At 35.6% G+C, this 15915-nt stretch overlaps 1 protein-coding gene across 8 annotated transcripts in view; it reads left to right on the top strand.

The window, feature by feature from the left end:
- Positions 1–15915, top strand: part of KLHL13 (kelch like family member 13) — a 195885-nt gene that overhangs the window by 152724 nt on the left and 27246 nt on the right. For all 8 annotated transcript variants that reach the window (XM_043895382.1, XM_043895375.1, XM_043895379.1 and 5 more), the window contains one exon: positions 6967–7108. In XM_043895382.1, the coding sequence (XP_043751317.1) occupies positions 6995–7108 (114 nt within the window). In that variant the 5' untranslated portion in view covers positions 6967–6994. The remainder of the gene's footprint in view (positions 1–6966; positions 7109–15915) is intronic.

Genomic DNA, 15915 nt, shown 5'->3' with positions numbered 1-15915 from the left:
GGACAGGATTGAGATATTCAATGCAAATGCTTTATGGTTTGGATAATTAACTTTCATCCAGTTAGAGTGGAATATCATTTGTCATCCCATGTGTTTAGCGCAATTCCCTCATCTGTGTCATAGTGCTATTTCTGTGATGGCTATTGGATGGCTTTGGAATTCAGAATCTGTTCTTTTAGATGTTTGTATCAGTAATGTCGAGTTCTCCCTAAATTTGATCTGAGTTATATCCTAGGATATGCTCCCTCCCAACCCCAGATGTGTTGGGAGAATGGCATGGAGAGGTTTTTAACATTGGTATGGTTGTTATGGAAGTAGTGGTAAAAGTGGGTAATTTTAGCCTGAACTAATTCAGCCAACAAATTGGTTCCCTGTAACAGAACGATCCTCATGTCTATAAATTAAACATTGGAATGTCCATCTTGAGGCTTCATGGCCTATACTCTCTGCTCTTTGTTTTTTAGGCTTGGTGTGGTGGGAACAATGTGGGCTGTGGAATCAGATTCAAGTTCAAATCATAGTTACCAGATTCATCATGAGGCCTTAAACTCACTGAGCTTCAGTTTCCTGTCTTTAAAATGGGATTGTTACGAGGATTAAGCAGCACAGAGAACATGTCTGGCACTCTGCCTAGTACACAGCAGGTGCTGAGTAGATGATCTTATTCCTATGTTAAAACTGACATCAGTTATTTATTAATGTGATTTTATTTTAAATGTGACATACATTTGCATATAAAGAAGCTTCTTTACTTTGGAAAATCACTTTAGAGTCTGACACTATCAACTTGAACTTTTTCTCTTCTTTTGTGGGCTCTGGTATTGCTACAGCAGAAAAGAAAGCCTTGGAAAGTTTAGCAGCTATTTTATATCATCTATGCTAAGGATTTCCGTTAGCAGATTTATTGCAATCTGACAATAATGTACTTATGTCATTAAAAGATACAAATAACAAAAGCTTCATCTTTCTTGGCTTCTTTGAGGCAGGCACCTTCTTAAGAAGATACATTCTCCATAGTTTCTGAAATAGTGAGTAATTTAAACTTTCTTGAGAGGAATTGCTATGATGTTTATAACTTCCTTGTGCAGTGGAACCGTAAATGATCATTTTAGTTGGGACATATATTTAAATATTTTAGGTTTTAAAGGATTTTTCTTTTAGAGAAAATACCAGGTTTATTATATATATATTAACTTACTTCATGAATTGGAAAATTTCTTTCTGATTTTTAAAAGTACTTTTTTTTCTTAATGTCATTAAGTTGAGTGCGTGTGTGTGTGTGCATGCATATGATTCAGGTTTTGATGGGGTGGTGAAGGAGAGTTCTAAATTTTTGAGGTAGGAAGCTTATTAATATCTTTAGAATTCAATGCAGAATGCATATTTTGAATATATAGAAAAATCAATGGGAAATGACTAATACCATCTTAAGTTTTTAATTTATTTCTCATGGGGGAAGGAAATACCTTGACGGATTTAGCACTCAAATTCAAATGAGTGTGAGAACAGGTGGCTGAATTTTTCCCCCACCTGCCAATGCAACTTTATCACAAGAAATGTTTCATTTAGCAAATGCTGCTGCTAGCAGACACTTCTCTGTTTCAGAGCAGAAAAACAAATGGCGGGGGAGTTCTTCTTTGAAGAAAGCCTTTTTCTTGATTTTCTTTTTAAATTGTGAGTGTGAGAAATATGTATTTTATTTTTCTGGGGGACGGGTGGTGGAAAGCATGAGTCAGTGCCTTGACTAACCAACCTGACTTGTTGTGTTGTTATACCATTCATGACTTTTATTTTTGTTTTGTTATTGTTGCTGGACTTGCACACCAACCCAATGGCACTGACTGTCAATTATAATGATATTATTACTCTGGGAAATTCCAGTATTTGAATAATACTTTTGACACCAACTCAGAAACCCCTGTTCTTTTGTTATAGTGCTATTACATTATTAGAATTACATACATTGTTAGGCTTAATCGCTTTGTAATGTAATAGTCACAAGCAATAAGAAGTGCTGTGAAACCGATTGGGAACTAAAGAGAGAAAAGCATTGATATACTTCTACTTTTCTAGTTTTTTTTCTGATTCACTTATTTTTTAAACTGATTGGGAACTAAAGAGAGAAAAGCACTGATATGCTTCTACTTTTCTAGTTTTTTTTCTGGTTCACGTATTTTTTTCCCTCAGAAATAAAAACAAGTAAAGGAACAACTTGACACCTGTTCTGATGGTCTTACATATATCCTATCAGCATGTTTTATTGAAATTGATGAGTGTTCTAAGACTATTTGAGGCTTTGGAGTCAAATGATGCAATTATGAGATACTCTTCCCATCCCCATATGGCATACCAACAAACCTGACTGCTTAGAATTCTAAGTACACGGTTCTTCACAGAACATCTACCAGACTATTAGCTCTACAGAGCTATTCATTGTTGAAACATATTTGAACCAGATTGACAGACCACTCTTTCTCTAGCCCACCTACTAGTAATACACAGTCCTTCACTGACATGGTGTTCAGTGTAAAAAGAAAAAGAATTTGTACATTTGATGATTTTTAAATTTTCATTAAAAAATCCATTGAATAAATAGTGCCACGCAGATGGCAAGGGCTTAATACATGTTTGCACTAGCAGTTTTGAGAATATATCTTCTCTACTCTTTAAGTGTAGGGGTTTGCTTTAATTTGCATATTCTGGAATACTAATGAGGTTGGAGTTGAGCATTTTCTATCTGTTAATTATTTGTACTTATATATTTATGAATTGTGTCCTTATATCATTTACACCTGTTTCCCTTGGGGTCATTTTTTAAAATATGGACGGCTTTGAGACAGCATTGCAATGTTAGTGTCACCCTGCCAACGTGTGACAATTGCTTAGATTGTCTATTTCCTTTGTCTTCAAAAAAGCAGTATAAAAAGTGCCATAGTCTGTGTATGTTTGGTTTGACCACCTTTGTAATACTTTTAATAAGATGATCAAACAGTGCTTCTTTCTCTACCTAAAGCTCTTCAAAAAAGTAATTGTTCCCTTTGAGCAAGTACAGTTGACTGATTTAAGCACACTTTGTGGAAGATTGCTTTTGTGCTCTGTGGTTGGTCATTGTTTAGGAAATAAGATGTGTCCAGTGGTGGTGGGGTGGATGGGAAAGGTGTGGTAGTAATGTATAGATGTTATAAGAAAAAGATTGAACTTTTCAAAAGAAAATTGATGAACACAATCTTACCCATGAATAATTGAACAATTTTGATGAAATGGGACTATTTGGACTGAGTTAGCTTAATTCTAAATTGGCATGTAAAAGTGAATCCAAATACCAATTGTTTTCTTTCTCCCCCAAATAACATTTGTTTTAAGCAGAGTTAGGAATGATTCTTATATGAGTTTGCAAAGAACAAAATCCTGTGTGCATGCTAAGTCGCTCCAGTTGTGTCCGACTCTTTGTGACCCTATGGACTATAGCCCTCTAGGCTCCTCTATCCATGGGAAGAGGCAAGAATACAGGATGGGTTGCTACACCGTCCTCCAGGGGATCTTCTGGACCCAGGGATCAAGCCAGCGTCTCTTATGTCTCCTTATGTCTCTTATGTCTCCTGCATTGGCAGGAAGGTTCTTTACCACTAGTGCCACCTAGGAAGCATAATTGTCTTATTAACTTTAAAACTGTTATCTACTTATCTCCCATAAACAGTTGATTTTTCAGATTGATAGACTGGAGGAGAGCAGAGATATTCTGTTATGAGGTAGTCTTAGAAGAGATAGTGGTAATTAATAATTCTACTGTGTTTCTGACTGCTAGCATTACCTCATGGAGTTAACTCTCAGACTGAGAAGTTATTTAGAACATGAAATTTCTTTAGAAAAATTGTCCTGAGGAGGTTATGTCTCTCTATCAGGGTTTCTCAACCTTGGCATTCTTGAAATTTTTGCCTGAGTACAACTTTGATGTGGAGACCTTTCTTGTGTGATGTAGGATGTTTCATGTGTCCCACTAGATGAGAGGAGCAACCCCCGCCTCCACCTAGCGACCATGTAAAATGTGCCCAGACATGGCCAAGCATGGGCGTGGGGTGGTGGGAGGCAAAAATCCCCTTGATTCCCCTCCCTCCACTGAGGGCCACTAGTCCTTGTTTTGCTTCTAACCAATATAACTTGAAAAAAAATAAGATTAAAAAATGTTATTTGTCCTTGGAATTACTCAGATAATCATTCCTTTAAGGATAGTTTGATGTAATTGTGGCTTGGGGTTTGCAGAGGTTTCACCTCCTTGCAATGTTGAAGAACAATGCGCTTCACATCCAGTCAATAAACTTAATGAAAAGGAGATAGAAGAGAGTATTGAATCTGCTGAGGTTGACATGACATGTGGTGTTACTGATGCAGAAATAATAGGGAGTGTTGTGAATGTTAAAAAGTCAAAAGATGTTGATAAAAAGTCGTGAAGAAGATGATTTTAGTAAAGCCTTCTTTAGCTTTTGAAGTAATTAGTTAGAAAGCCAGACAAATTATCTTGCCAAGAAAGGGCTGTATTTTCATATTCTGCCTTTCAATTTTAGGAGCAAGAGACCACTGACGTGAAGCAAGTGGTTGTCTGCAGTTTATTCAAAAAAAGCAATTTCCAGGATATGTCATAGGGGCAATGTGGTTTCAGCTTTACTACTGTCCTGTTTATATCTGTGGTTCTATAAAATGATAATTGATGGTCCTTTAAAGCATTGCATGATAAATAAGTGTCTCTGGACTGACCCACAGAAATGATGATATATTAAACCTCTCATGTGCCAGGTTCTGTGTCGAGAATACAGAAACTAATGAAACATTCTGCTTGAATATCCCATTAAAATAATCCTGGATGAATGGATTTTTTCTGGTTAGGGATATTGGTTACCATCAATCTATTTGCCACTTTTCCATTTGATTCTGTAATTATAAATGTCTGTCTGCAAAAACTGGTTAAAAGTATCTGTGAGTATGTGTAGGCTATATATCATGTATATAATTTAATTCTTTTAAAAAGCTATTTCCGAAACTAGTGGAAAGCTATATTCATTTTTTATGCTTATTAAAATATTGTTCAGATTTTCCTCTTCTTTATTAAATATCCATGAGAGTTGAATAAAACATGGTTATATGTTATTAATTCATTTTTTGGTTATACTATGGCTCTAATATAGTTAAGAAGAAATGACCTCACCCTGAAGGCCAGGATTTTTGCTAATTATTGCAGGATTTAAAGCCATTTGGTTGGTGTTGGAATTCAGAAAGCACAAACTTTATTAAAAGCATAGTCTTAAAACTTTTTTTCCTGTTAAAACTGATCAACGTAGACTATAGGTATGGTAGGGGGAAAGGTGAAATCTTTATGGTATTGGATAGACCTGAGTTAGAGAAACCAATGCTTCAACCTTCAGAAAGTTAGAAAGAAATAGGAAAAAGACAGAATTCTGGCACTTGAAAGTCCATTCTTCCTTCTTCCCTTCCTAATGTCCATTTAGTAGTCTGTATCATGAATGCACAAACCCGTTCAGAGTCACAGGCTCCCCACTCTTAGGCAGGTGGTTCAGAAACAATTAAAGCAATACATACCTAAGTAAACAGAAGTTGCCTAGTCTAAGGAATAATGAAAGGTGGTACATGATGGTCAATTTTTAGTGTAACCTGAGGCCTTATAACTATTGTTTTGCCATTTTCTCTGTGAAACTAAATGACCTGTTGACTACAGGATCTCTAATGCTTTTTATGGCCCCTGAAAAATTGCCAATGTGATGTATACACTTATTATTTTCATTATTTGTTTGTTTGGAAAGATGGAAAACCACAAAGCTGAAGGAAAGTGAAAGTTGCTCAGTCAGGTCCATCTTTGCGACCCCATGGACTATACAGTCTATGGAATTCTCCAGGCCAGAATATTGGAGCGGGTAGCCTTTCCCTTCTCCAGGGGATCTTCCAAACCCAGGGATCAAACCCAGGTCTCTTGCACTGCAGGTGTATTCTTTACCAACTGAGCTATTAGGGAAGCCCACGCTGAAGGTATTTAGCTAAATAATCCCAAGTGATTATTTGGTGAGAGATACTCTAAGAAAAAGAAATTATTTCATGTGTAAAAATTTGGCAGTACCCTGCAGCTTGTGGGATCTTAGTTCCCAATCAGGGATCGAACCTGGTCTCTCAGTAGTGAAAGCACAGAGTCTTAACCACTGGGCCACCAGGGAATTCCCTCATGTGTAAAACTGTTCAGTTGGGGTTGATTAGAACCACAGTAACACGAGAGGAAGTAATGTATAGTATATCACAGTTAGTCTTTGTTTTTTATTTATGGGATCTTTGAAATTTGGAAACTATGTTTAGATTCAGATCCTGGCCCAGTCACTTTACTAATTTTGTGACTGACCTTAGGTAAGTAATTTTTAACCCTTCTGTAGCTCATTTTCCCTCTCCTTAATGAAAAGGAGATGATAGTAATATTATTGCAGTGGATTGCTTTGAGGATTATATGAGATCATGTGTGTAAATTTCTTGACAAGTATCTGATATACAGTGACTGTTCAATAAATGACAGATATTATTTTTATTTCTAAAAGTAGATATTCCAAATTAATTTTAACTGCAAATAATACAATTTGATGGTATTGCTACCTAAACAAAACAATCCCAGAGCAATTACTCTGGCACTGAAAAAGCAAACCCTTTGTAATTATAGTTTTGAGTCAGCTGTTAGGTTGATTTCTCAGTTCTCATTTATCTCTTCTGATCTCAGAATGCTTTTTACGAATATATATCTATTTCTTCTGTGATATAGAATGATATAAGCCTAAAATACAATGCAACAGCCTTCACGTGTGTTCCATAGTCAGATGATTGGCACATAATCAGATAAGTGTTTCTGTAAATCATCTCATTATTGTGAATTATATGGCATGTTTTCATTTGGTTTTCCTTCTGATTTAAAAACCTTTTCAGATCTCTAGTGGAAGAGGAAGACCAGCACATGAAATTGTCCCTTGGAAGCAGCGAAATGGGCCTCTCCTCCCATTTGCAGTCTTCCAAGGCAGGAACCACACGCATCTTTACCAGCAATACCCACAGTTCTGTGGTGTTACAGGTAAGTTCACTGTCCCTTTTACATTATTTACATAGCTTCAGAAACCACCCAGGGTTTTTATGGTGTGGGATGTCACTAGTGGGAGACGTTGTGCCTGTGTGTGGACAAGGGGTTTATGGGAACCCTGTATACCTTTGCTGTGACCTTAAAACTTAAAATTTTTTAATTTGTAAAAATTATTTTATTTTATTTATTGGCTGTGCTGGGATATATTTATTGGCATGTGGGATCTTAGTTCCCTGACCAGAGATCAAACCTGCACCACTCCCACATTGGAAGCGTGGAATTTTGACCGCTGGACCACCAGGGAAGTCTAAAACTGCTCTTAAAAAATAAAGTTTACTAATTAAAAAAAAGTAAACAAACAGAGGAGAAACCTTGAGGGGGGAAATTGCATGCCTTCCTGATGTTAAAAGATATTCTGAATCCATTGTTTATTTCGTTTGTGTAAGGGAGATTTTGCTCTTGTGCTACTTTCTTACAGAATGTTGTATCTGGCAACGTTGGCTTTTCATTTTGTCTTAGGAAGGGTAAATATCACAAAGTCCCCACATTAAATTTTCTAGTTCCTCACTCGCAACCTATTTTCCCATCACCTTTATCATAGTTCTTGAGATTGTATTTATTTGGTGTCTCAGCTCACATTGACAATTGTGGATATGGGAGAAGGGTTGAGGGCTTCTGGAGGCAAACACACTGATACATGCAAGAAGTAATAACTGACATCAAAGGAAAGAACATAGAAACAATAGAAGGCCAAAAGAACACCAAAAAGTGTGATATGGAGCTGTTTAACATAGGGATAAGCAGTCCAAATACTTCTGAGTACTGTGGACACTCCTTGACCTCTGTGGGTGTTGCTGACTTAGGGAATATAGTATAATGCTCGAAGTCCATAAATTTCTTTTAGATATAGTTATATCAATCTTCTCAGCTTACTAAGGTAAGGAAAATAAATCCTTCTAAATATATTGGTAAAAGAAATCTCCCCAGATCAATTTCATGCATATCGTTGGTCAAGAACCATTATGGTCGAGCAGTATATAGTATAGTATATAGCTTAATGAGAGAAAGAGGCTTGTACTTGCTATGTGGCCAATTAACTTCTCTGGGATTCATTTCTCTTATCTCTAAAATATGACTCTTGGGAAGCAGATTTCTAAATTTTCTTCAAGTTCCCATCTGTGATTCATTGAAATCTCATTTTCCCTGTGTTTCAGTTTCTAATGGGAGCTGGATTTTATGGTTCCTCATTCATCAACAGAAATGAGAGGGCCAGGAAGGAAAAAAGCTTCCCATCTCCCAGAATCTTAAGTTCTACCTAAATGGTTTAACTGTTGGTTTTACAAGAGTATGGGGGGAGGAAAATGAGGGGTCAAACAGGAAAAACATGAAAGGAAGAGGTTTTTTGTTACATTAAAGTACTTTCTCTAAAGAAAAAGAGACTCACCCCCTCCACTATACTCCTGCCCTATCCATGACCATAGTCATGGATTAAAGCCCATTTTTGTGGTCCTGCTAATTTTTAAAATTTACTTTAAATCAAATAATGAAAGCCACTCTAGTATAGTCAAAAAGATTTAGAACAGTAATCCTCAGATCTTATTCCATATCAGAATCACAAGGAGGAGGGCTTGTTAAACTGAGTATTGTGCCCCACCCCAGAGTTAAACTCTCGAGGTGGGACCCAGAAATGCGCATTTCTAACAAGTTCCTAGGTGATGTTTTAAGTAAGCTGAAAGAAGAGAATGCTGAAACATTAGAATCATAAGAATGCTGACACTTGGCTGTGTCACGTTTTAGCTCGGCCTTTGTTGGTCTAGGCTGGTGGTGGGAATGGAAATGTGAGAGTAACCCGAGAGTTTGTTCTTTCTTCAGCTGATTTTTTCATGTTATATTTTCTGTGGTAGTGTAGTGGTACTATTCTGTATTGCTATTGAAAAACACTGTACGCTCCCTTTTTTTTTTTTTTTTGTTAATTTTTTGTACGCTCTCTTTAAAAGTCTATTAAAAATTGTGTTCTCACTAACTGAGATTTTTAAGTCCAAGTACTAGCAGGGACTTTTTTTTTTTTTTTTGTATCTAATCTTAGGTGTGTGGTTGTCAAGGGAACAAGCTAGAGAAGTGTTTAATGGGTAAATGTTATCATTGTTTTAAAATTAGTAATCACACAAGCTCCAGCTTCAAAAGGCATTGAAAGTAGCTGTCGGGGGAATAGGTCCATGGGGAGAAACTATTTAAAGAAGTCTCACTCTGAAGGATACCCCAGTGCACAACTGTAGTGGCAAGGACATGAGTTTAGGCTAAAAGTAGAATCTAAGTTTTACCACTTACAGCTAGTTGTGTGACTTTGGGAAAGTCTTTGTCCTTTCTGGGCCAGTTTCCTTATCTGTAATGTGGATAGTAGATGTGAAGATTAAATGCAACAATTTATGGAACAGTAAGGTGCATAATAAATATCCATTTATTTTCCTTCCATTTGAACCAAACAGGGAAGATGTCAGAGGAAATGTCATTAATCAGAAGTAATGAGTGTGCCAAATAAGGTGCCCATCTGGTTGGCTTGATCTGCTCTAGCAGATTATTTGTCTCCAGTATATAGGCTCCAGGAAACAAGGCTGTTGAAGAAAGTGCCTGGAAATAATTTTGATACCTAATACACTTGGATTCCTAGAATCTTGAATAAATCCCAGGAGAATTCATGATTCTCATTTGTGTTAACAGTGCAAAATACTTGTACTCAAGTAGGAACCAGGGTTTGCTTAAGTAATAATTGATGAACTCAAGGATTATTTCACTTCCCTCACTCCTTTACTACTGCTACAACTGTGGTGATTTCTCATGGAAAACTTGCATCCTTTGGCTTCATGCTATTATCTTAGGTTGTTAACATCTTTTAAACCCCATCCTATGGTGATTCATCAAATCATACCCTTCCTAACACCTTCACTTTTAAAAATAACAGCTTTAAGGAGATATCATTCACCTATCATAAAATTCATCCCTTTTAAGTGTACGATTCGACTGGGTTTTAGCATATTCGCAAGGTTTTGCAAATATTTACCACAGTCCCTTGTAGAACATTATTATCTGTATTATCACCTTGTATCCATTAGCTGTCATTCCCCATCTACTCATAATCTCTTTCTTAACCTGTGACAATCATTAGTCTACTATCTACCTCTATAGTTTTGCCTGTTCAGAATATTTCACGTAAATGGAATTATACACTATGTAGTCTTTTGTGACTGGTTTCTTTTACTCAGCATGGTGTTTTCAAGGTTCCCCCACACTGTAGCATGTACCAGTACTTCTTTCCTTTTTACAACTAAATAATATTCCATTCCATGAATATACCACCTTTATAAAAATTCACTCATCCATTTATGGACATTAGGGTTGTCTCCACTTTGGGGCTATTGTGAATAATTATGCTATGAACATTCATGTACAAGTGTCTGCATGAACATGTTTTCATTTATCTTTTGTTTATACCTAAGAGTGGAATTGCTGGGTGATACATCATTCTATGATTAATCTTTTGAACAACTGCCAGAGTATTTTCTCAAGTGGCTGTGTTTTAAATTCCTTTTGGCATAGTATGAGGATCCCAATTTTCTCATGTTTTTGCCAACATGTGTTAGCTGTCTTTTTGATTATAGCCGTACTAGAAGGTGTGAAGTGGTATCTTATGGTTTTGATTTGTATTTTCCTGAGTGCTAATGATATTGAGCATCTTTTCACTTTTGCACTGGCCATTTGTATATCACCTATGGAGAACTGTCTCTTCAGATCAGTTCTCCATTTGCTAGTTGAGTTATTTATCTTTTCATTATTCAGTGGTAGGAGTTCTTTATATATTCTAGATACAAATCTCCTAGCAGATATATGATTTGCAAGTATTTTCTCCCAGCACCTTCAGTTTTGTGGTTCCTTGTTGGTCTTCCATTAACTACTCTGCCAATCTTCAGTTCTTTATCCATTCGACTATGTAATCTTTGCTACTGCTTTACCTTAGTAGAGTTAATGGGACAGATAGACAAGGCAAATTGCTGGAAGACTTCTGATTTTTCATTATTCTCTAAACATATGTTATTCTTTCACACTTAAGTGTCTTTGCACTCATCCCTTCTCCCTGGAATGCCTTAAGTACTTAACATTTTTTGGTCTGGTAAACCCTTATTTATTCATAATAATCCATCTTAAATGGTAAATTGTAAAACTGGAATTCCAGTTTTGGGCTGAACTCACATTCTGCCCACTACAGTTATGCAGTGGGTAATCCTGCAGAGTGAACCATCTGAAAAGTTTCTCCCCATGGATCTGTCCTTTTGACAGCTAATTTCAGTGCTGTTTAAAGCTGGAATTTGTGTAACCTAGGCAGAGTTAGTAGCTCCTTCTTTTACCCTCTTAGCCCATCAGTATCACCTACCAGTGAGATCCACAAGATCTAGAATCTAGTTTGTTTTTTCTGTCTGCCTATGATCTAGTACAGGGCACAGGGTAAATGCTTAATAAATGTCAATAAATTATAAGTATTGTTGTTTATTATTAATATTATTATCATCACTGGAAGAGAATACATATAAAGGCCCTAGCCCAGTACCTGACACAGAGGAAGTACGCAATGCTTTTTATTGCTCTTATTGATATTGCTATGGAATAAATGAATTTGGATAACACTTATAAATCACTTTCATATATACTTGCCTCATTAATACTTGAAGCAGTTTTGTCAGGTAGAAAAGGCAAGAATTATTATCCCTATTTTATAGATTGGGAAACTGAAGCTCAGGGAGGTTAGGAAGCTTGCCCAAATTCACTTACCCACTAAGAGACAAAAACTAGGACTTGAACATGGGTTTTCTAAACGTAAACTTGTGTTTTTTCTAATCTTACTCTAAGCTCTGTTCTGTTTTTAAATATAATGTCTTTAAATATTGTTTTCATTGAATATAAGTATAAAAACATGTATTAGAGGTTAGAAGATAATTTGGCATGAATGATACTGTAAAGATTTTGCTCTTAGTAGAAATCACAGAATTACACAGAGTATCTTCATGCCTACCTGCCCTTCTTCGTCTCTGTCAAACTAGGGATGGGGGGTGGGACCGGAGAGAAAAAAGTCAGTATCATTTTGGAAACACCCCTGTTAGGACAAGGAGGCCATAACTAAAGTACCATGTTTCAGCTAGTGGAGTGGCAGTGTATACTAATTGTAGAATAGTTATCTAGGTGGAAACAAATCATTTCTTGATTGTTGACTATGCTTACTCAAGCCTATCAAAAGCTTGAAAATGCCTCTGTCCTCCAGATGTCTAGGCTGCTAATTAATATTTTCTCATAATAAGATTGGTGCCTATCAGATTGCTCTCCTCCATTTTATCTATTTATTTTCTCATCCAACTTTAGTTGTAAAGTCACTGAAAGATTTGATTGTATCATCTCAAGTTATTATCTGTGTGATAGAATGCTGAAGAAATGGGTTTTCTCAAGAACTTAAATTAACTTGTGCTGTTTTCCAGTGGGCTAACTTCATGAAATACTTACCCTAAATAAAAGCTTGGGTTGCTGGTCATGTCATGTTAATGAACTGTACCTTATTTAAAAGTTTTATGATCATAAGATAATCTTTAAAATATATTATTAACATAAGATAGAGAGACATAATGATTTTAGAATAAGTTATATTTTATAAAAGGAGCACTTAAATAATTCAGATTGTTGAAGTTTTTATTAAAATTATGCTTTTTATTTTTTTATTTAAGTTTCCTGAATGTCACCTAGAATATAGAAAAATGAGTATATATTTTTCTTAGGGATAGTTTTTCAGGTACTCAGGTTAGGGTACAATAGGTTATCTTGATACTTCCAATTAAGTGTGTATCTTTAGTACCTAAGTTGGATGAGAGTCTACCACCTTTCTTTTCAGACCAGTTTAGTATATTATTACCTTGAGTTTTCAAATGAGTTTCTTTGTTGTTTGTTATTTAGCATGTTTTAAGTGATAGAGAGGACTAGCACATACCAACTGAGAATTAAATATGCTCAAGTACATAATTTCAATTTCTGATTGTTTGTTGCTGGTATATAAAAATACTGTTTGTTACTGATTATTCATCTTCTATCTTGAGACCTTGAAAAACTGACTTAATAGTTCTAGAAGCTTTTTTTGTGGATTCTGTAGAATTTTCTACATAGATAACCATTTTGCCTGTAAATATAGTTTTTTTCTTCCTTTTCAGTCTAATGCCTCTTATTTCTTTTACTTGCCTTATTGTATTGGGTAGAAACTCCAGAAAAATGTTGAATAGAAGTGGTTAGAGTGTATGTTCTTGCTTTGTCCTAATAGTAGGGAGGCATGCATTCTTTCACCATTAAGTGTTGTTAGGTATAGGTTTGAGGAAGTTTCTTTCTGTTCTTAGTCTGTTGAGAGTTTTGTTTTTTTTTTCAAATCATAAATTGATATTGGATTTTGTCAAATGCTTTTTTGCACCTACTGAGATGGTCTTATCATTTTTCTTTTTTAGTCTACTAATAATATGAATTAAATTAATTGATTTTTGCATGCTAAAGCAACCATGCCTTATAGGAATAAACCCCAGTGGTCATAATGTATTATCCTTTTATATATATTATTAAATTTGATTTGCCAGAATTTTGGGAATTTTTGCATCTGTGGTCATGAGAAATTTTTGTCGTGGTTTTCTTTGGTTGTCTTTGGTTTTGGTAGGGTAATGCTGGCCTTGTAGAATGAATCAGGACATGTTCCTTCTTAATTTTCTGGATCTGTTTTTGTAAAATTGGTGTTAACTTCTTCCTTAAGTGTAAAGTATAATTTACCAGTGAAAATTATATATATGTACATATATATATATATGGCTACTCAGTTTATCTGAGTACTTAGAGAAATAATGAAAAATAAGGCTGAACAGTTGAGTTGGGGCCAGATTAATCTTTAAAGTCTTATATAATGATATAGTGCAGTGATAGAAAGCCATTAGCAATTTTTAAACTCCAAGCAGTGTTATATAATGAGAACAAAGTTTAAATAATCTGTTCCTTTTCTGTCCTCTGAATGAAATGAGTAACATCTCATAAAAACATGACTATGGTGTTGCTTTGATCAAATATATTGCATTTACTTAAAGAGTGGAGTAAACGTATTCCTCAACCTTCTCTTCTTTTAGTTCCTTAATCTTTGTTCATAAAACATATTTAATGTTAATAATTTTTATTGCTCTTCTCAGGATGCATTTCCTTTTTATTCCCCTTCCTTTTCCAAATTATACTGATCAAAGCTAGATAGACTATGCTGGTAAGTTATTTCCAATGCAGAATTTACTGTAGAGATTTGGTTATCAGATTATTTTTTTTAATACCTGAGAGTATCAATCTAGCTTTTTTCCCATAGTAGCATTATATTTAATTTGAAAGCTGTTGACATTCAAGCAACTTTTGGTATACATTATTTGTAACTCATCAGGTTTCTATAGTATAGCTGTATAATGTCAACACATATCCTCCTCTGTTTTAATGTGACCATTTAAAAACACCCCAGTGTTCATCGCAGCACCATTTATAATAGCCAGGACATGGAAGCAACCTAGATGCCCATCAGCAGACAAATGGATAAAGAAGCTGTGGTACATATACACTATGGAATATTACCCAGCCATTAAAAAGAATTCATTTGAATCAGTTCTAATGAGATGGATGAAACTGGAGCCCATTATACAGAGTGAAGTAAGCCAGAAAGATAAAGACCAATGCAGTATACTAATGCATATATATGGAATTTAGAAAGATGGTAACGATAACCCTATATGCAAAACAGAAAAAAAGACACAGATGTACAGAACAGACTTTTAGACTCTGTGGGAGAAGGCGAGGGTGGGATGTTCAGAGAGAACAGCATTGAAACAAGTATACTATCAAGGGTGAAATGGATCACCAGCCCAGGTTGGAGGCATGAGACAAGTGCTCAGGGCTGGTGCACTGGAAAAACCCAGAGGGATGGGATGGGGAGGGAGGCGGGAGGGGGATCGGGATGGGGAACACATGTAAATCCATGACTGATTCATGTCAATGTATGGCAAAAACCACTACAATATTGTAAAGTAATTAGCCTCCAACTAATAAAAATAAATGGAAAAAAAATAAAAAATAAAAATTTATCAAACTCATTTAAAAATTTCAGTCCTTTAGGGTATGTACCTCCCTCTGTTTAATAGTATTTGAAGTTTTGATACGTTAGGTAAATTTACTGCAGAGAAAAAAAGAACCCTTTTTAATGTATATTCATTGTGTTTATATATTTACATTCTGATTGTTTAAATTTCTTTTTTACTTGGACTATAATTGCTTTACAATGTTATGTTAGTTTCTACTGTACAGCGAAGTGAATCAGTTATATGTAAACAGATATCCTCCCACCTTGAGCCTCCCTCCCATCATCCCACCTCTCTGAGTCATCACAGAGCCCGAAGTTGAGCTCCCTGTGCTATATAGTAGCTTCCCACTAGCTATCTGCTTTACACACGGTAGCGCATATATGTCGGTGCGACTATCTCAGTTCATCCCACCCTTTCCTCTCCACCCACACCATGTCCAAAAGTCCAGAAAGAAACCTTTTTTTAAAAAGGACCTTTTTTTAATGCCTATTTTTTCCCCAAAAGAATGTGAAGAAGAGATTTTTAAAAAGAAGATATGAGGACGTTTATAGAAGAGGGAAAGGGGAATAAATAGAGAACAGGCCACAATGCCCTCATAAATAGAACCCAAGGCCCAGAAAAAATAGGAAAATA

This window comes from Cervus elaphus, chromosome X (assembly GCF_910594005.1).
Source record: "Cervus elaphus chromosome X, mCerEla1.1, whole genome shotgun sequence".
Lineage (NCBI taxonomy): Eukaryota > Metazoa > Chordata > Mammalia > Artiodactyla > Cervidae > Cervus > Cervus elaphus.
The sequence above is the reverse complement of the archived record's forward strand: the minus strand, read 5'-3'. Positions and strand labels throughout refer to the sequence as shown.